The sequence below is a fragment of the Podarcis raffonei genome, chromosome 1, assembly GCF_027172205.1.
Source record: "Podarcis raffonei isolate rPodRaf1 chromosome 1, rPodRaf1.pri, whole genome shotgun sequence".
Taxonomy (NCBI): Eukaryota; Metazoa; Chordata; class Lepidosauria; order Squamata; family Lacertidae; genus Podarcis; species Podarcis raffonei.
Genome location: NC_070602.1, coordinates 71876702 through 71898835, shown reverse-complemented (window position 1 = coordinate 71898835; position 22134 = coordinate 71876702). Strand labels below are relative to the sequence as shown.

The window sequence follows — 22134 nt, the reverse complement described above, 5'->3', positions numbered from 1 at the left end:
AGTTGAGATGCCAGTTAAGGTAAGTTTCCCTGACGAGCGCCCCGCTTTCCTGCCTGCTTTGGAGCTGGGAAGGTACGGAATGGCGAGCCCGCTTTCCCAAGCTCGCTCCGGGCCGCGCGCAGGTAGAAGGGCAGGTGGGCCACGCCGCGCGCCCCTCACGCCCCTTACTTACCTCGCCTGGCCGGGGGCCGCGCTCCTCGGAGACAGCTGCGCAGCCACGCTCCACGCGAACAGCGCTGCAAAAGAAGGGGCGAGCTGAGAGGAGGCTGGGAAGGCGCGAGACTGCCCAGAGTGCCCTTGGCGCCCACAAACCAACGCAGCGCCTGCAGCCCCATCACGGCGCCTACGTGGTAGTAATAATACTGATAATAATCCCCTCCCCCACCCACACGTTTGAAAGGAACCGACGACGACGACGACACCTCCCGCCTCACAGAAACCGCGCGCTTTCTGACACTCACCCTGAGGCACCCAGACGTACACCAGCATCCCTTTCGCGCGCCTGAAGCGCGGCTCCATCGGGACGCAGCGAGCGACGAGCTCTCTGAGGTGGCTGAGGGAAGGCGAGCGCTCCCCTTACCCGCCGCGCCTGGTGGCCAGCATCTCCGCGCCCCGCCGCTGGGCAAGTGTGGACGGCAAGGGGTGGACCCGCACCGGCCGGCTCGCTTCGCCTTGTTCTCGTTCCAAACGCCAGCTCTTCGCCGCCGCTCGGCGCTGGGGGGACGCCTCCCCTCACTGATTAGCATAATGTCGGCCCCTCAGGAGGAGGCGCCGTTCCCCTGCCCCTTCCATAGGGAGCGCAGCTCAGGCCTCCAGGAAGAAACGGGAGCGAGGCGACGACCCGCAGTGGGAAGCTCGACTGGGGACTGGGAAATGCCCTCGCTCGGGTTGATTCGCCCGTGGCACGCTCAGAAAGAGGAGGCCACACAACACCCCGTTGGGCGCGCGTGAATCTAGGGAGGGGGACACAGGCACGCACCTTTTAGGCTGATCCTGCAGACTCTTTATTCTGAGACCTACTCAAAGGAAATATGCATTGGATGACAGCCCATAAAGATGCTTTGTTGATGGATCTTGCGTCATATATATATAGTTTTACAATTTAGGATATTCATTTAAACAACCTTAAATACCAACAACTTTCCTTCTCTTTCCATGATTCATTTTGCATAACATAAATCCCTGCATATTTTACATGAACTAAACCATTCAGTATTCCATTATCACATCCTCAAAACTTATTTACACTGTCGAGTTTATCTTAATGCTGCCAACGTTTTCAAGTGTACACAGTTGCCCCCGCCCCAATATATTCAATAAACATTTTCAAATCTTTTAACATATGCTCTTAAAAATTATTTATGGGGGGGGATAAACAAATGTTCTTTTTGTTCTCTTATTCTATGTGTTAGGTCCACAAGCTGCACATATTCCATCAGTTTAAGTTGCCATTCTTCTTCAGTTGGGACCTTGCTTGTTTTCCATTTTGGGCTAGCAAAACACAGGCCACAGTTGTGCATACAAAAATTACCTTTATGTACAAAAAAAACCATTTAAAAGTTTATTCATGTTGATTGATCTTACATCTGAGTAGGATAAAGCTGCTGAGTGCACCTAGGAGCCTCTTTTTTGTTATTTATTTTATTTTATATTTTTTATTGAATTTATATACCGCTCTATACCCGGAGGTCTCAGGGTGATTCACATGTGCCACATGTAAATGCAGAGGGCATTGGCATTGTAGAATGGGAACAAAGGAGTCATGGCAGCCTGTAAATGTGATACAAATCTATTCCATACATAAAATAGGCAACTTAAAATGGTTATAACCTAAAAAATATATAGCCACAAAGGCCAATGACCGTTTCTCCATATGCAACACACATTGGCAAACTGGATACATGTAAATTTGTTGGTTTAATTAGGTTGTAATGACATGCACAGTGTGCATGAAACATATCTCCCATAGCTAGATGCATTTTAACTAAAAAGTGTTTGGTGGCAAATTGAGAATTCCAAGCACCAGTCTGAGCATGAGCCAAGAAAGCATAGTCCTCTTTAAGGTGTGCCACGGTAACAGATTTCCTTCCCATATTTTTAAAATGAAATATGCAAGCCTCTTAATCTCCAGACTTTGTAAATGTCAGTTTGGATAGCCCCGAAACAGCTCATTTTTATTACAAAGTATAATCATTAAATATTTCTGTGTTTTTTACTTCCTCACATTATTTAAATGAAGTCACTCCTTTTATTTCTAGCTTTTTGCCATTCTGTGTGTGCACTTTCTCCTCTTTCATTCCTTTGTAGTATTATCTTCTTCCCTTCCTCCCTGCCTCCTCCCTCTGCCATCTGCCATACTTTCTCTCACCCCTGTCTCCCTTCCTTCATCCTTCAGCTATCTCATAACAGAAGCTTTAAAAGCTTCCATTGCCAGGTGAGAAATTGTCTCAGATGAAAAGAGTCTCTTTTCTGACTGCTTTAGGAAGTCTGTTAACAGCAAGTAATTAAAAAGATCTCATTCCCGTCTTTGTAATTAGTCCCCAAGTATTGTATTTCCAGCTGTAACAAGTGATTCATTTCAGTAGGAATGATGAAACCGCAATGACGTCTTCACCAAAACTTGGTCCTTCTGTAAGCACAAAATGAAAAAAGGGTGCCTTCTAATTTCCCCCCCTCTGTTTATTTCAGCACCCTGAAACATTTAGCTTCTTGTGCGGCATTTGCGCCATAACAGAAACATAGATACACAGCAGAACTCCTGATTTTCAAACCTGGGTGACCAGATTCTCACCAACAGTTGACATTTACATGTCTATTGAATTAGCATCTAACCTCTCAGAGTGAATGCAGAGGGAGGACATATGCCAATAGATCTAGAGCAGCTAGCAGGTACTGTGTGGATTGCACTTTCCCAGCAACAATATGTCATGGATTGACGACTAGGAAAAATCTATTTTCCTGCAACCAGGTTTCTGTCTGGAGAGTAGAGACTTGCATTTTCCTTCAACTGATCTTCTGGTTGAGAAATTACATATGGGAATGCTGCTTGTCTCAGACAAGAACAGAGATTATTTCACTTCCTTGCACAATAATGAAAACATCAGGGGAGGAGGAGAATAGGCAAGATCTAAACAAATAAATCAAATCTGCACACTGAGATCTGCTTTTGTGCACAAATTGCCTCTTGCTGGGCAAGGTTATTTGTGTTCCTGAAGTACAGGGAAATATATTACCATGGCAGACTATGACAATTACTCCAAGTCTGTCTTCAATATTATGTACGCTGAGATTTAAATGCCAGTACCATTCTTCTGCTATTACAGTGGTACCTCGGGTTACATACGCTTCAGGTTACATACGCTTCAGGTTACAGACTCTGCTAACCCAGAAATATTACCTCGGGTTAAGAACTTTGCTTCAGGATGAGAACAGAAATCATGCTCCAGCGGCGCGGCAGCAGCAGGAGGCCCCATTAGCTAAAGTGGTGCTTCAGGTTAAGAACAGACCTCTGGAACGAATTAAGTACTTAACCCGAGGTACCACTGTATATTGTGCTTTAATAGCACCCCATACAGGACTACTTGGTACAATTAATAAGCTGCTAATTTACACACACACACACACACACACACACACACACACACACACAGGTATCAAAATACAATATATGACTTTTCTTTAAAGGGAATATTTCCAAACTTAATATTTTGCAGGAATCACTCATGCAAGTAATGAATAAGACTAAAATATAAAGCTTGCTTCTCCTAACTTAGAGTGGGGAAAAACCTAGACTAGAAAACACCCACAAATATAAGCTTCAAGTGACAGCAGAACTTCCACAAATAAACATTCAGTTCCATGTAAACTTCGCTTGCTTTGATGGCCTCTGTTTTCAAATGTACCCAGTTTTCTGGCTTCTCTAGTTATCAGTGTGTCTCGGAGATTATATATAGCAAAGCTAACTTTCTGAATGGCCTGGAAATATGTTATCTATTTGGGTATACACTGATTGCACCACATTTCTAAGTATAAATTCAGAGAACTGTTCATTTATTCCTTCTAACTGATTCCTCCTTCTTAACCAATTCCTGGTAAACAAACGGACCTCTTTTCTTATTCCATTACTGTTAAGCTTACTCAGGAGTCTTGGGTGAGGTACTTTGTCAAAAGCGTTTTTTAAAGTTCAAGTACACTGTGGCAAACAGATCACCTTTATCTATTTGCTTGTTCATAGGACTTGCCCTTGCCAAAGCCATGCTGGATCTGCAGTAGCAAGGCTTACTCTTCTATATGCTTGTTTATTTTATCTTTTAACACTTTCTACCAGTTTTTTCAGGATAGATATTAAGCTAACAGGCTTGAAATGTCCACGGTTTTCCCTAAATCCTTAAAAAACAAATTTTGTTACACTGGCTATTTTCCAGTCCTTGGGTATGGAAGCTGATCTGAGGGACAAGTTACATATTTTTGTTAAAAAATAAGCAACTGCACTTTTGAGTCACTGTGGTGGATGCCACCCAAAACCAGTGATTTGTCACTTTCTATTTTGTCTGTTAGGTTTAGAACTTCATATCTCATGACCACTATCCACCTCAGACAGCCTTCCTGCAATTTGCAAAACTTAGTTCAAGCACTGGGATCTGCCCTACATCCTATGCCTACTTCCTCTTCCTGCAAACCTACCAGCCTTCAACACAAGGTGAGTTGCATCCCATTCCCAACACTTCCAACAAGTAACTGGACTCTTTCTTCTTCTTCATTTTCTCCCCTTCCAGCCTTGGCGTTATACTTAGAGGAGGAAAGTCAACATTGTGATACTATGATCTGCTTTCCAGATGGTATTATTTCCCCTCTCCTCCCTCCCTGTACTGTTCTGGGGGTTCTCCTAATTCCCCCAATATGATGTGGAGGGCACAAGGGCACCAGGTGAGAGAGGGGAAAGCCCATTGCACTAGTGGGACTGACTATGCTGGCTTCTGCTCACACAGGTGTTTAGCTGAATTGTCCAGAAACATTGCTTTTGCGTTTATTAGGTACCTCTCTGCAGGATTTTTAAAAATGTCTGGATTTCCAAGACACCACAAAGTACTTTTAGTTTTTGCTTTGGCTCATATCACCTTCTACAGATGTCAAGTCTAAAAAACCTTGCAAGCATTTTTTAATTTAGATTGTACTTAAAAATAAAAACAAATCAAGAATAATTGGACTAAATATTTTGAGTTCTTTGCAGGTTTTTGTCTTATTTGTATTTGCTTTTCTCGTAGCTTTCACCATGAGGTGGTTTCATTTCAGTTGACAAGGCTCCGAGGGCATCACCTCAGTCTGAATAAGGAAATAGAATTGGCTAAAGCACATGCAATTTGGCATCGCAACCTGGAAGGATTTAGAATAATTTCTAATGGCAGCATGTTATTCACTCTCTTGGTCTGAAAGTACAGCAGTACCATTGTCACAGTTTCTGTGCATGGAATGAAGCTAGTGAATGCTACAGACCTAGACGGAAAGAATGAAGAATGGAAAGTGTAGGAGAAGGTGGAGTTATGGGATGCACCTGCTTCATAGACCTTCCGTGGATGGGCTGGAAGAGGAGAAGGAAAAGGAAGGTTCTGTAGCTTGATGGGATCCTTTGGGAGTGGGGGGGTGTTCAAAACTGTGGCTGATTCATTTTCAGGTGAAATAACTTGAAAAACTGTTTCTATGCAAGATCATTCTGCTACTGACAAAGTTGCAAAGTTGAGAATGGCAAGATTGTGTTTAAACCATAATCCTCTACAAAATGTATTACATCTGCCTGCATTCAGAGGGTCTATAACGAAGTGAAATTTTGACCATCTTGGACCCAAAGAGTCCACGTGTGCTCTGGGGTGAGAATTTCCCCTTCCAGTTGCAGTTCCTGATGTGGATCTTTGGGATCCTGCCCTAAGTTGCAGCACAGAACGCTTATAAGGGAGACTTCCAAGTGCCCAAAGTCATGCGACACTGTGTGTGAAAGTTAAGCAATAGTGCAAACCTATCCAAAAGAAAGTCCTATTGATATCATTGGAACTTACTGCCAGATAAATAGGCTTACGGCCTTGACGTCTCATTTCACTGGAAGAATTAATAAGCAGTTGTGCAACTCTCTTCCATCGAAATCAATGGGACTGTAAAAAGTGTTTCATTGTGCGTAATTTTACCTGGACGAACCGTAGTGTAGTATATAGCAGAAAGATAAGATTTGCGAGAAATAAAATGCAATGGAAGCTGATCTGAGTTGTCCCCCTTTCACTGAAATTCATGGGAGGCTGCAGGAGATCATCAAGAAAATGTCGAGGCAGCGCGAGGCCGGCCCTTCCCGCAGGGCTGCGCTGCGCCCTCTAGCGCTCGGCCGGAGTCCTGCGTCCTAACCTGCGCCCAGGACCAGGAGGAAACTGCATCGGCTGGGTGCGCGCACCGACGAAGGTTCCCAGGGGGAAAGCCAAGCGAAGGTCGCTCTCCCCATTGCCATGGAGCGGAAGGTGGCCAGGGAATTCAGGCACAAGGTAAGAGAGGGGCGCTCGGCCCACCGCCTGCCCTACGCTCCCTGCGGCGTCCTCGGGCTTCCTCGCTAACCTCACTTTCCGCCTCGTAAGCGAGAGAAGCTGCTGGCGCTGCCAGCGAAGGGAGCGTGGGCATTGCGCTGGGACTATGGACTCTCGGTGTCAATTAACTCGGACCTGGCCGGGGGGGAGAGCAGGGGGAGGGGAAGGGAGGCTGGCATGCTTCTTTCAGCAGAAGAAAGTTTCTTGTCCCCCTTCTCTCTCCCGGGGGACCCGAGGTGTGTGGCGGATTAGGGTAAAGTTCCTCTGGGCAGGAAGGAGCAGAGTCCACGCTCGGCATGGGCTGCTCGCAATGTGCGCGCCCAGCAAACCTGCTTCTCTCGCCATCCATCTTTCTTCTACCGACCCAGACCTGCCTCTCAAAGCAGGCGAGCTGAAGGAAATGGAAAGTTCAAGGAGCTGACCTTGCCGTTTCTTAACTTTCTGGGCAGTCTTTACAACAATAATCAACATCACTACATACATAGAGATATATAGATATATGGGTGCGTCATCATTTTAGAAAACCTCACAGAGCAATTTCTCAGGAAAGGAATACCCTCCAAAAACAGTTTTTGCCGTCTCCTCCTCCTCCTCCTCTCCCTTTGGTGCTTCTTTGTCAATGACCAAGAGACTTGGCAAGGCTAGGTGTATTGCATAATAGCTCTTTTGTTCTTACCCTTAAAAAAAAGTGAAAGCGAGGAGCTGCCAGACAGCAATGAAAAAATTCTTGACCTAAAAGTAGGTGAACACTTATTCTTTAAACAAAATTTGACCACATTGAGAAAATAAAGAAACAAAAAAAGATTCATGTGTGATTTGGCAGGCAAAATGATATGAAAATGGTCTTTGGCAGTTTCGGTGAAGTGGGAGGCTGTAATTCAGTCACGCTGTAAGAGCGTTTTTAGGCATCATACTGGAAATATATTGGGCTGTGTCTAACTAACTTAGTTGGACCTGTTGAAATGAATGAACCAAAATTAGTCATGGCCATTAATTTTAATGGGTCTATTCTAAGTAAAAGTTAGCTGAATACAAACCATTGACGGGGGGCGGGGGGCGAGAAAATGAAACTCCAGTTTTGTTCAGAATGCCCTTAACTTCTAAGAGCAATTTATGTTTGTATGCACTCTTCTTAGGGATTTTCCATAGAACGAATACACCAAATAATTGTAATTATTATTTTTATATTTGCAACCTGCTCTTCAACCAAGAGGTCCTGTGGGCAGTACACAACATTGTATTAAAATACAGCATATCAACATAAAAGCCATTACAATGAAATAAAATCAGTAACAGACAATGCAGCAGTCCAGAAAGGGCCAGATGTTATTAATCAACTCTCTTCACCACTGAAGCTACCTGAGCCTCAAGTGACTAGGAGCCTTCAGAGGCAATGCAGCTCCATCCTCAACAGGCTGCCTCCTCAACTGTTTGACCCACAATCAATACCAACCATATTTTATATCTGTGCATATTTCTAGTAAACAAATAATAACGAAGAGCATCCAGCTATCCCCACTAACATTGATCTTCCCCCCTTTTCTGCCTGTACCAAACTCGCCATCTAGGATGATTTAGTCTCATTTTTAAGTTCCACCCAGTTCCATTTTAAAATTGCATTTGTACAGCTTAACTTCGAGTTATATGTCTTATTGGGCTCTGCCTTTGCCTTTTTTTTGCAACCTGCTCATAAACACATTTCTCTAGAAATAAGCCTGTAATAATTAAAGGTAAAGGTAAAGGTACCCCTGCCCGTACGGGCCAGTCTTGCCAGACTCTAGGGTTGTGCACTCATCTCACTCTGTAGGCCGGGAGCCAGCGCTGTCCGCAGACACTTTCGGGTCACGTGGCCAGCATGACAAGCTGCATCTGGCGAGCCAGCGCAGCACACGGAAACGCCGTTTACCTTCCCGCTAGTAAGCGGTCCCTATTTATCTACTTGCACCCGGGGGTGCTTTCGAACTGCTAGGTTGGCAGGCGCTGGGACCGAGCAACGGGAGCGCACCCCACCGCGGGGATTTGAACCGCCGACCTGACGATTGGCAAGTCCTAGGCGCTGAGGTTTTACCCACAGCGCCACCCGCGTCCCACCTGTAATAATTACCTGGGAATAAATCAATGGGAATTACTTATGAGACACATATGAGATTTCACTGCCAGTTACCATTTACTTCAGTGGCGTTATTTCTAGATAAGCATATTCAAGACTGCTCTTTACATTAGCAGAAAGAAAACCTCTCTCCTCGTTTGTCTTTCGTGGCTAAGAACTAAGTTATCTAACAAAACGTTAGGCTTAATTTCCTTCCCACCATGATAAATAGGGAAGCACTATTGTGAAATTGAATGGTGAGGTGAGGTTAGAATATTTTTGGCAGCTTTTAATAAAGGATCTCTGCTTCTGTAACTATGATTGTTATTCATATCTGTTAACTATAAGGGTTGGACTGGGTTGCAGCAGACATATTGCTCTCCTGTGTACCTAACATAATATTTATGGTCTTGTACCTTGTACTTGTGGCCTTTTATGATGATAATATTCATAAATCATCCTGAGACCAATCAGAGACTCTCACCACAGTTCCAATACCTCTGTACTATAAGCCATCCCAGCCTCTGAGACATACAAAGTGGAGCATGTTAATTTCAGCCAGATAACTAATGGCCCATTTAATGCAACTGAACTACAGTGCAATCCTAACTCATGTTCTGTGCCGCTGGAGGGAGTTAGGGTAAAGCAGATGGGACTCTTCCCTGGCAGAGGAGCTCCACTGCTGTGGAGGCTCCTTCTGCACCCAGGAAGGAAGGAAATTGTTTCCAGTGGTTCTTCTGTCAGTAATAGCCTGAAGAAAAGCCCAAATGGGTGGTCATTCCCCGCAGTAGACCATGGCCAAAACCAATGGCCAGGGCTCTTCCCACCCTACCCCAGGGAGCTCTGCTGGACTGCAACTGTAACCCATCCCTGATTCTGGGTAAGCACCTTTATTGTGTCTGGACACATACGCCTGGATCCTAACTTTCATTTTATGAACAGAACAGAGTTCACATTCTATGGAAGGATAATTTCTTACTTCCTCCTTCCCTCTGCAACCCGGGAGATACTTGGGAATGATGTGGGATATAGTATGGGATGTTAAAGATTGGGGTGGGGTAGAAATGCCCACACCCACATGAATAGAGGAGAAGCTTACAATCCAAGCCATGGACTTCAAAATCTAGTCATCATTATTTATGTTCTTATTTTATGTGCTCTGCTGCTGGAAAGGCCAAGTGATGTCATATTGAACATTATTGCACAATTTATGTCCCTTCTACAAGTAATGCTCAATTTACTGTTGCATATTAAAAGTCACTAAATAACTTATACACATTCTGCTCATATATTTATGGGTGTTTTGGCTTTCCCATTTGTACATCATTCTATTTAGAATACATAGTTCAGTGATCACATGAATCGTAACAGCTTGTTCACTAGAGATTGGGGGGGCAGGAAAAACAAACAATGACGAAGAAAATGGTTTGACAGTGTTCATAGAGGGTGTGTCTGCACTGTAGATTATTTTCCTCTTGTATTGTCAGATGTTCGTTTGCATTGCTGCAGCAGTTTTGTATGGGGCTTACATGGTTCTTCGTTAGACCTTATTAGGAGCATCTAGGGCACAGGGCAGCTGCAAGTATTTGATTTTATTCAATCAATGCAGGTGTTAGGAGGGTGGCTGCACCCACAGGACCCCCCTCCTTGTGCCAGAGCCCCATCAAAAACTCATTGTCATAGGCAGCGACTTTAAGAAAAACATAGTTACACAGGGAGTTCCAGCCATGGAGCTTCACCATTATATTTTGTGTTTTCAGTCTAAAAGACAGCTGTGGTCACTATAAACAGCTGTAAACAGTAAGTCCTATCCCATGTTTCAATGCCCCTGCACAGCAGAGCTTGGGGTCAGGATCCAGCTAGAGGCTGAAACCCATTGACTCCATGACTACAACTTAATACAGTTCAAAGGATGCAAGAGATATAATTTCCATGAACACCTGTTTCAGCCCAGCACCTGTGCTTCAGTGCTGCACCTATTCCTTCAATTGAAGTGCAACCCCACCTGGGCAGCACACCTAATTCCCAGATGTACACTGTACAACTCTGTACACTGCCTCCATCTTGTCAGGATTCAGTTTCAGTTTATTGGTCCTCATCCAGCTCTTTACTGTATCCAGGCATCAATCCAGCACACACATAGCCTCATCTGACTCAGATGACAGAGAAAAATAGAACTGGCATTAACATACTGATGACACTTCACTCAAAATCCTCTGATGACCTCACTCTACAGCTTCGTATAGATGTTAAAAAACATCAGGGACAATATAGAACTTTGTGGGAATCTAGAGCACAAGTGCCATAGAGCCAACCAGAAATCTCCCAATGCAACTTTCTGAAAGTGACTCTGAAGGTAAAAGAGGAGCCACCATGTCACTGTGCTGCCACTTCCCATCTGACAGAGTTGCTCCAGCAGGATCCCATGGTCAGTATCACCAAAAGTCACAGAGAGATCAAGGAGAATCAACTGTATCACATTCCATATTCCACTCCTGGCAAATGTCATCGATTACGGCAACCGAGGCTTCCTCTCTGCCAAACCCAGAACTAAACCTGGATTGAAATTCCTTCAGTAAATATTCTGGGGATTGCAGTACATGGCTGAATCATGCCCCATTATTTTTTGCAAATGTTACTTTCCATGTTGCTTAAGTAGGCTAAGCAATCTTCATTCTCTTTAGCTCTAAGGAATGAACCAATAGTACAGGATATGGACTGTATGCCATAGTTTCCAGCTTCATTCCCCAACATCTCCAATTAGAAGAGTTATAAAGAGCAGGGTTGGGAGAGCCTGACACTTTGGAGACAAATCCTCAAAGTTAAAGAACATACTAGAAAATACAGTTGGCATCCGTCTGTCTCAGGAGGCAAGGGAGGCATGTGCCTTTGGAGTTGAAAGTATGCTCAAGGTATCTAATTTGAGACAATATGCTTTGAATAAATTAACCCAATAAATGGAATTATTGGTCTTTACTTCTGAAGAGCATTGGGTGTATTGCAACTTCTAATATATTTTTTTCCATTTCAAGCAGGCTTTGTCCCTTGTTTTGTTTTTTTTGTTGGCTTCTAGTCCCCTTGGGGTGTGGCACTTTCCATTTCCTACTTGAGATCTGGGAGATCCTCTGCACCATCAGAATAGATGACACTCGCAAAAATGGACTGATATATGTTCCTATGTTCTTCTGAGAACTGCCTTTGTAGCAACTCTATAGCTCTTACAGACGTGATTGACTTTCACCGATGTGAAAGCCACAGGCAGTGGTGGTCCTTTCTGATTACCAAAAGTAACTTCTTCTCCCATGAAATACGTGGGCGCTGTGCTTTTATTTATTTTTGAACAGTTAGCAAAATTAAAGTCTTGAAACCTGACACCAGTTTAAGTGAACATGTTGTGACAGACAGTGAAGAAAGAATAACTCTAGCAGCGAGCTCTCCTCTGTCAAGATATCAGAGCTGCAAGGAGCAATCTAGTTTGCTGCACAGCGGCATGAGAAGGATGCTGACATTTCTAGTTTAAAACCATTGAACTCGGTATCTAGATGGTTTTGGTAGAATTGTTTCTGGTTGCTCAGTCATGTGCTACATTAGTGAATGGCCTAAAAGGTTTCTGAAGATATTTATTCAGCAATTTAGTCATTATCAGGTAAGAGAATCAATATGCTGCTCTGTGGTATGAAATGACTAGATTTTGGCACAATAATAAATTCCACCGGTGTAGTTTTTATTTCACATTCTTAAAAAATATTGCTGCCTTTGCAAGAAGCCTCCTGTAAGCAGAAAGAAATATATTTAATTGTTATATTTTGGTTAATGAGTTGGGGTGTATTCAGCTGTCACAATTTGTGGTCAGAGTATTACAATAAAATTATCATCTTTTCCAGGTTGACCTGCTGATTGATAGTGAAGCAGAGAAAGATTATCTCTATGATGTGTTGCGGATGTACCATGAGTAAGTTATTCCTTCATATTGATTTCACACTTCTGGCAGTTTGGCATTTGGTAGGAAGAAAGTTATAATAGTAGAAATGTTTGCTCATCTTTAACCTGTAAAAAAAAAAGGCAGAGGAACTATTTAAGACTTCCTTTTAGCAAAATTGCTTCCGCATTTAACACACAACTAAGGAATAAGCGAGACTTTTTATAACGTTCCTGAATTATTCCCAAAGTCTTATTCCAAACTGGTGAAATAAAGGAACGTTTGATAAAATGTCTTTCTGAAACAATTGTCATTAGGAAACTAAATGCCATCTGCACATTTGAAAATGCTAATATGATCCAGTTCTTAACTTTGTTTGATTCTGGTATTTTAGCCTTTGGAATTCTAGTCACATATGAACAACTACAGTGCAACCCTATTTGTGTCTACTCAGAAGTAATCCCCATTATATTCAATGGGACTTGCTCCCAAGTAAATGTGTATAGGATTGCATCCTTTATTATTTTAACACAGAGATCATCAGCAATTTCTATACGCTTGTGTTTTTCTTAATACAATACTGTAAAACAATACTGTACAAACAAGACACAAATATAGCTTCTTATATAATTCCATTTCCACTGTATACTATTTTCACCCAGCATCTCATCTGTACACTGTACTTTCACCTGGTCCATTTTGTTGTTGTTGGAGGAGATGAGAGTATTTTTCCATTCTTCATAGCTGAATGATTCTGGCCATTATCGTTTCTGGGCATAACTTAATTAATAGCATCATAGTGGAATGAAATGTAGACTTTTCAAGTTTCCATGTGCTCTTTGTGTTAAAGCAGAGTTTTGTGTAGCCTTGGCTACAAACCCGGTTTGGTTTCAGTTCGGGCTGTCTAATTGCTTCACCATTCATAAAGCATTGCCTGCAGCTCGTGACATCAGGAAGAATTCAGCGTAGTTAATTATTTAAAACTTCACTGGAGTTGTAAACCTAACAGATACCTCGAGCATTTATATTTCCCGCCCCATCACCCCCAAAGCTGGGAAATGTTGCTTACACTTAAATAAAATGTACAATATTGTTACAAAGGTATATGACATTTTATGGTCCTTAGATTTCAAAGAAATACCCTAAATCCATTTTGCTAGATGAATATTTCATTTCCACATTTGCCCCTCCAGAAACTAACACTGAGCACCTGTAAGTGTGTTTGTGTATATTATTCCCCTGCTACCCTTGCCTCTGTCATCTTCCCGCTTCTGTAAAAATTTACAGTATAAGCTCATTGGGGCTTTTGTTTATGTTATTCTGTAAAGATATATAGTTGTATTATTTGTGTCAGGAATGGATCACATCCATGCTAAATGGTTTCTGCATTAATATGTATTCTGTGTAGAAACTTGTATGACACAGTACTATTGCCAGTTTCCCCTCTGTCTTTCTGTTCTCATGAGACAGACGTGTGTGTGTGACCACTTCATATATCTGTTGTTCTGGACTCTAATCCAGAAAACCTTATGCCATAAAGCAGACAAATGCTTTTATTTAAACACACAACTGCTTGCCATGGATATCTATAAAAAATTGGTGGTTTAAATATGCATTTAACATTGGGGGGGGGCATAATATAAAAATCATATAATCCAAGGCCAACACTGAGAACACAATATTTGTCAAACTTAGAAAAATAAAAAGACATTTGTTTATATTTTTAAAGATCACAACACATTCAGTTTGGCATTTCCTTTAATATTTGGTGATGCATTTCCTACCCTGGTGTGTATTTAATTGCCATTAATAATGTGTTACTTGTACATCAAGTGACATACTAGGGTGTCCAGTATCCTGTGATGACTGATGTAAAGAACACAAACAGATGGTATGGAGTTCTGCCGTTCTTTAGGCTAGAGTAACTCTGCTGAAGTCAACAGACTGGCTACAGATTAATTCTGTTATTTTCATAAAGTTGTTATTCTGGAATCCCATTAAAATGTCAGTATGCATGTAATCTTAAACACTTGAAGATTAGCCATGTCAAATACAATAGGGCTTACTCTTGAATAAGCATGCTTATGATAGAACTTAAGAACTTGTACACAGTACCATAGGAATGGGGCAGTTATAACAAAAAATGTGTATGCCATATGTTCAGATGCTTTTTAGGTGTTCTGTGGATGCATTTGCTTTGTGGGGAGAGGGGAAGGGGAGTCACACTAGGGACCCCCATGCTGTGCCTTGACAACAGCCAGAGGTCTGAAAGATTCCTAGGCCTACTGTACGTCCCTGTGTGTATAGTGGTACCTCGGGTTAAGAACTTAATTCGTTCTGGAGGTCCGTTCTTAAGCTGAAACTGTTCTTAACTTGAGGTACCACTTTAGTTAATGGGGCCTCCCACTGCCACAGCCCAATTTCTGTTCCCATCCTGAAGCAAAGTTCTTAACCCGTGGTACTATTTCTGGGTTAGCGGAGTCTGTAACCTGAAGCGTCTGTAACCCGAGGTACCACTGTATACAACTTGTACATGCACAGGCTTCTCCAGAACACTAGGTAATCATGCAGAGGTTGGGGCCACAGATAGTGAGCACCGTCTTCAGCACCACTCACCATTGGAAGCATAGGAATGTAGGAAGCGAGACCATTGGCCCATCTAGCTCAGTATAGCCTGCACTGACTGGCAGTGGCTCTCTAGGATTTCATGCAGGATTCTCTCCCAGATCATTCTAAAGATGTCAGGGGTTGAACGTAGGACCTTCTGTATGCAAAGCAAATAACTGCCAATGAGCCCTTCCCCCATCTCTTCAGATTAAACTCTGTTGTATAGCCTTTTCATAATGGTCAAGGAATGGCATTTTTCCCCAGAATGCTGGCCATTTCATTTCCAAGCGTTTTCTTAGAGGTGGTGAACATTAGTCCTCTGCACAGACAACTACTGTGTGCAGTTTTGTATTGTGCATGTTGGACAAATGCAGAATCACATAGCATTGGGGTTGTGTAATCCACAAAAATTTGGACTAACAGTCTATACTGATCTTTTATCTACTCTCATTGTAGCTTTCAAATATAGGCCCAGCAGCATATTTTACTTTAACTCCATAAACTCCATTTAAATGGAGGTGTCTTATGTATCAAATCAGGTGATTTAACATTAGAAGCAGAAGAAGAATGGCTCTTGGGGGCAGGGGTTTTAAGGTAGCATCATGAAAGCCAGAGAGCACGATATGTTAAGTACCTTGTCAGTAGTTAATATTGCATTCTCCTTATAACCCTCTTCAACTTCATTTTGTAGATCCATGAATCTTCCAGTGCTGGTGGGAGATCTGAAGTATGTAATCAATGAACCAAGCCGGCTGCCCTTATTTGAGGCCATACGCCCTCTCATCCCATTAAAACATCAAGTGGAGTATGATCAGTTAACACCTAAACGATCTAGGTAGGTTTGATCAATGTACTTCTCTGTATATGAGCACACTTTTTTCTTTTTTGCTAATTGATGAATTCTTACTCAAGAACTCAGCAAGTATACATAGGCATATTGATCAGTTATTTGCCCCAGTCCTCACCTAACCTTAGGTGGCCCCCCTCCCAAAAAATCATTTTCAGGATGCCTCTGTTTCTGCAGCAGAAAGTTAATATCAGTTAATCAATCATAGCAGGTCTCCTCCTGAAGTTCTTGCCCTTTTCTTCCTCCCTCATCCTGATAATAAACAGGAGGGAGAGGTGCTCCCTCAGTTCTTACCCTTTGAGCCCAGGAGCCCTGCTGATTAAAGTCTTTGGTTTGTGGAGACTGAGACTAGAATTGTTATTTTTTATATTTTATATAAAATCTTGTGTCTTTAACAGCTGCACAGCAGACAGAAGTTGAACAGATGCCTTTTCTAACATGGAAATGCAAATCATTTTTAAAAGCAATACCAGTTTCTGTCTGTTGAGACCTGTTATAAGAGTAAGAGTCAAAAAAAAGAGTGGCATCCTTATAAGAGTTTGGAGTACCCAGCCAGGGTAAGGGAGGAGAGCTAATGAAAGTTGAAAGTTACTTCCTATTGCTCTATATAAGAGGCCTTCCCTTCCCTAAGACTTAGTTGCATGCAATGCAAATACAAGTAATTTGACAAAGTAAAGTATAGGACAACACACTCCACCTTCTTCAGAAGCCTTGAAAATAAACACCAGTGAATGGCAGGTGGGTATATGGGACTGTTTAAGTAGCAACTGTAAATTCTGTTTATCCTATTCCAACTTTTGCAGAAAACTGAAGGAGGTGAGGTTAGATCGTTTGCATCCTGAAGGACTAGGGATAAGTGTGAGAGGAGGTGTCGAATTTGCCTGTGGCCTTTTTATTTCTCAGCTAATGAAAGGTGGACAAGCAGACAATGTTGGACTTCAGGTGAGAAGGACATTCTGTCTTGTATAGCTAGAAAATATCTTATGTATATATTCTATTATTCAAGTTGGTGGAGTTGCTGCTGCTTCCTGAGAAGGGGAGGGAAGAGGTGGCAGCAAGACTGGTGCAGTGCAACACACTACCATGACCACTTTGGCTCTACTGGTGTGTTTGCACTGTGCCAGCCTTATTGCTGCCTGTACCTCCCAGTAAGCAGCAATGACATGAGCACCCCACCATACTGTCCACTAGTAAAAAAATGTAAGAATACTGTTTATCACTATAAGCCCTTTTTGCCAGGATGTGAGATTTGACCCCTTCATGGGCTTTATATCCATTAACTATTACTTTAGAAGCAATGATATTGTTGCTGTATACCAGGACCAGAATGCCTGAGTCACTGCTCTGCACTTCATATTCCAAACTTACTTCACATTAAGTTCTGGATTGGAGTGGTCCATTTATGACAATAAAGACTGTAGGAGGAACCTATGTTATGAGCACTAATACACTGACAAACAAGAAAACATGCATAGGACCCATTACAAACCTACACACATAATAAAAATGTGACTTTAATATACAAAAGGATTAGTCCTGCATATATTTTAAAGGTGAAAACTCGCATTTATACACCCATGTGCCCTCTGTAACTGACATGACACATTTTGAAACCAGTGAACTAAGTTTGTTGCTTCATAATGGATATTCACATGCATTCCAGTTTCATGAATGGTTTGAAAAAAGCTTAGATCATGAGCCAACCCATACTCAGAAATCTTCCAACAGATGAATAAGAAGGGAACCTCATGAGAGGGGAAAATGTGAATCCATTCCTAGACAAAGGGCATATATGAACAAATAAATCCCACACTTTCCTATTTTGACTTCATTAAAGTACGTATATCTATTTATACCAAACCAGGAATCTCATTTGCAGCAAATGTAGCTCTGCCTTCCTTGTTTGTTGATATGTGATGTTAAGAACCAGTTTAAGGTGCCTTCATAATAGTTTGTACAAGACACTTTCTAAAACTTTCTAAGACCAAGTGAACAAGGGGAGTTGACAGGCTGCTCATTGTTCTAAATTGCTGTCTCATGATAAAGCCAAATGCTTCTGAAATTTCACCCATCTGCATTATTTCACTAAATCTCCACACATTTTCCAAGCTAGAAAAAAAATGTAGTCTGGGAAAAGGCATAATGAACTTCTATCATAATATCAGTTTCTGGCTCCTTTTTTTCCTATACCATTTTGATCCATCCTCTTGACTATGAGAAAATGAGGTAGTTTTTCCACCACTTAAAGTGTGTATGTGTGTCTGTATAATCAAGATACGTAACTGAAACGTTTGTGGCATTGACCTATTTTCTACTGATTTCTCCTTCTTCTTTTTCCTAAATGGATACAGTTTAGCCTTTTCATGCATTTCATCTGTCTATTTTGTTGCTCTCACAGATACTGTACTCATATCTTTGGGGATTATGTTAACTAAAAAGGCCTGGAGATTATTATGAATAATAGAAGTAAAGGAAGCACTAAAAAAGTAAATCTGAAACCATCATGATTCTGCTCCGTATACTTTAGTTAAAAAAAAGGCCCCCTTTTCAGACTGTAAAAACAAAGGAATGCATGAAACAATTTTCTATTTTAGTTCCCTGCCCCCTTGTTTTCAGTCCCTTAGTCAATTCTTCTGTAATAACATACTGGTGCTTAATACATTGACAATAGGAAACAGAAAGGTTTTTGCCAAGTCTACATTATAGAAAAGCTAGCAAACATTTATTTCATGAAGAGTGTAGTTTGCCAATAATGTCTTTAATGGCTATTATTGGAGCATTATACACAGAGAGAGCGAGAGAGAGCGCAATTCATCCAACTTCTTTTGGTGGGGTGGAAATTTGTCCAATTTTGTCTTCCTGTAGTGTGACCAAAAGCCATTAACTCGTGTATGTTTTAGACAATATAAGAAGATAGGATTTGTTCTTACACACTGACTGATATTTATACTGGTAGTTGTATAAGTGCCAAATAGTGTTGGTCCACACTCACAAGGAGTCAACCGCTTACTGTGGCAGCCTAATTTATGGAACTCCTTGCAGATACAAAGCCTTGGCAATACTGTCTTCGATACCTGCTAAATACTTTTCGTTTTTGTTTAGGTTTTGTTAAGTCTAGATAATTTCAAAGTGTTGATTTTATCTGGATTGGGTCAATTTTAGTACTTGTTGTAAAGTTTGGTTTTACCAGTATTTTCCAATGGATATTTTATATTCTTTTCTGTAAACTGCTTCGATTATTTTTCTGATTAAATAGTAGATAAGTCTTGTTAAAGAAAGGAGTAAAAATAAATATGTGTGCAGAACCAGCCCCAAAGCCCAGCCACAAGAAGATCAATCTCCCACTGCAAGTCAGTAGAGGGAGCAAGAGGGGCCGCAGGAGACCATGGAGACTGCTGAGGGTGGAGCAAAAGAAAGCATTCTGCATGGATACAGTTTGCATTTGGAAAAGGAAAGAAAGAAGTCTGGCTACTTGCTGGATGGCAAGAAGCAGTCTTTGGGAGAAAGTGAGAACAGGAATCTCTCTGATTTACCTTTGTTACATAATGGTGTATTCAATTGTGTATTCAAATCTGATACACTACGTGACATTTGTATGCAGACGGTGAACAATAAGCAGGAAAGAAGCAAGAGAAGCATTATGGACATATTTGCCTCCTGAAGCTAACCTCTTCATGCAGAAAATTTTCATTTATGCTGGGGGTGAAAGATCCAAAGAGAGAACACACCCTCCTCTCTATCAATAAGGGATTTTACAGTTTAAAAAATTCCCCAGTAGGTGGAGCAAGCACATCATTCCTAATATCAGTGAAGACAATTATTTTATTCCACTCCCTGCATGCCGTGCAAGTAGTACTTTGAATCTTAACTAAAACCTTTTCCTCCCTATAGAATTGTTGGCTAATCTTCTAGGAAGGGCTTTTGTGCATTTAGCAAGTGCATGGTATGAACGAAATAATAAGCAACAACAAGGGGAAAGATCTGCTAAATTTGTATCAGTTATGTAGCTATTAATGGCACAGGATGCTTATCTAGAAACAAAACAAGCAGACATTAACGCTCAACTATGTTGCAATGCCCCTGTGATGTTTGCTCTTTCTCACTTTTGTCTTGTTGCACCTTTGTACATATTTCATCTACATCCAGGGTAGCTATCCTGCCTCACATCGTGGGGGGCTGATACAGGCCTCCAAGCAAATTTTTCTAGCCTGCTCTTCCCTCAACCCCACTGATTCAGCAATGGGGAAAAGTAAAAGTTAAAGCAGACTAAGTGTTGGGATGGAACCTTCGTAGCTCCCTCTTTATGCAACGTGTTAAATTGAAAGAGTTTTTTAAAAATGAATTAGTCCTTTGCAATACAGATGACATTTTAAATAGATATTCAAGCACAAAGAGGCAGACATCAAAGTTGCAAAAGCAGCTTCAGGCAAGGCCTGCAATAGGCCGAATTAGATCTCTTATGCAGTGGCAGAAGGGAACTCCATTGATGGGATCTGGATCCAACTTGTGAAAATTCATCTCAGTCCTAGCAAGTGTGAATACAGTAAAGGGAAAAAGCAACCACATCTGCTTTGCTACACCATTCCAATAGATGAGCGGCACATAATTTCAAACAGAAGTTAACACTGCTGTAAATAGCAAGGTCTGAGGAAGGGTTTGTGGGCCCCAGAGCAATCCTGGGTCAGGGCTTTCATGCCGGATTGTTGGGGCAAGGTGGTGGTACCTGATTAAATAAGCCGTGGCAAATGAAATTTTAAAAAGACTTATACACACCACAGATCAGGTTCTCTGTGTTTGCCACAGTGATTAAGTGTATCAACTAACATCTGTTTAGCATGTGATTTCCTTGGCTGGAAAATATGGCCTGAAATCAGTTATTTCAGTATTGAATTAAATTAAACTTGACTCATTATGTGAGTAAAACAAGTACCATGCAATGATAACTGATAAGCAAGTGCCGTAAACCAAAGCTGAGCAGCAGCCCAATGAAAGAATGCATTGTTCTTGCAGTTCACCTTAGCGTGCCCATACTAGCTTTCCTAGCCCATCAGATGGAAGCAATATCGTTAAAACGAGCTTTTAGTAGACTACAAAGGGAATTAATTGAATTTAGGATTTGATTGAATAAAATGGCATGTAGTCAGTGGTTGGCGCTTATGCAACAAAACTAAAAACAAACCCTTCGCATAATTTAGGCAGTAGCGGACAGTGAGGCAGGGCTGCCCTACTCACCTGAGCTACTTCCGGCTGACTTGCTACTGCATATAGGGAGGGAGAGGGGCAAGGCAGAATCAAAGGCAGCGTGGTGCAAACAAGCCAGCAAGAGCACTGAATTACCTCTGCTGCAGCATTTGCTCCTTGCTGCCACCTTGCCCCTCTCCTTCCCCATCCCAATACACAGCAGAGACTCAGATTTAGGGAGATCAGGTGAGTGGCACAGGTCCACCAGGCCATCCACTGTTGGATCTAGAGGGGCTGCTGTGTGGATTTGTTACAGCAAAAATAGCACGAAGTCTTAAAGACTGACTTAATACGTTGGTCTCAATAAATTCTGGAAACAGCTAGCTCACTACAGAAAATAATTCTCTCTGTGCCTGTTTATTTATTTTGGTCTTGCTATGCCTATTCATCACCAGCAGACACTTATCAAGAGTGGATCTTGAACTCAATGGATTGGACTCTCTGTATTCATTAGCACTGAGCACAGCATAATGGCACACTTCATTGCTATTGACATTTCGGCTTCACTTTGCACCAAAAATAAAAATATTCTCTACGTACTCGGGATATATATTTACCTACTTATTTAGGTGAACACTACATACATCTAATGAACTTACATAGTTTATGTATTTGAAGGTGTCATGCAACATTGTGGTCTTCACTAGAATTTTACTATGTAATTTAGTCTTTGCATCATTTGCTATGCTCAGTCTTTAGTTGTTGCTGTTAAGAGACTGCAAAATTTTACTGCCTCCATGTGGAGACGGTCTAAAAGCACTTACTCATGTTAGTGGCTAGGTTGTTGGTATGCAATATATATCTATTGTCCTGAACATTGAATTAAATGAAGTAATGTACTCTAGACTTTAGCTGGATGTCTAAAGTAAGT

The 22134-nt window shown here is 41.7% G+C and overlaps 2 protein-coding genes across 6 annotated transcripts in view; one reads left to right on the top strand and one right to left on the bottom strand.

Moving 5' to 3' along the window:
• The window catches only part of OTOG (otogelin), a 99616-nt gene extending 98876 nt beyond the window's left edge, over positions 1-740 (bottom strand). The window contains exons 1-2 of the mRNA XM_053392867.1: positions 462-740; positions 173-236 (exon numbers count right to left, since the gene is read on the bottom strand). Coding sequence (XP_053248842.1) covers positions 173-236; positions 462-519 — 122 coding nt within the window. The 5' untranslated portion in view covers positions 520-740. The remainder of the gene's footprint in view (positions 1-172; positions 237-461) is intronic.
• A 5647-nt stretch (positions 741-6387) lies between these two features.
• USH1C (USH1 protein network component harmonin) overlaps positions 6388-22134 on the top strand; it is a 50432-nt gene continuing 34685 nt past the window's right edge. For 4 of the 5 annotated variants that reach the window (XM_053392854.1, XM_053392825.1, XM_053392834.1 and 1 more), the window contains exons 1-4: positions 6388-6521; positions 12534-12601; positions 15867-16010; positions 16826-16964. In XM_053392854.1, the coding sequence (XP_053248829.1) occupies positions 6486-6521; positions 12534-12601; positions 15867-16010; positions 16826-16964 (387 nt within the window). In that variant the 5' untranslated portion in view covers positions 6388-6485. The remainder of the gene's footprint in view (positions 6522-12533; positions 12602-15866; positions 16011-16825; positions 16965-22134) is intronic. The other variant, XM_053392816.1, reaches the window with a different exon arrangement.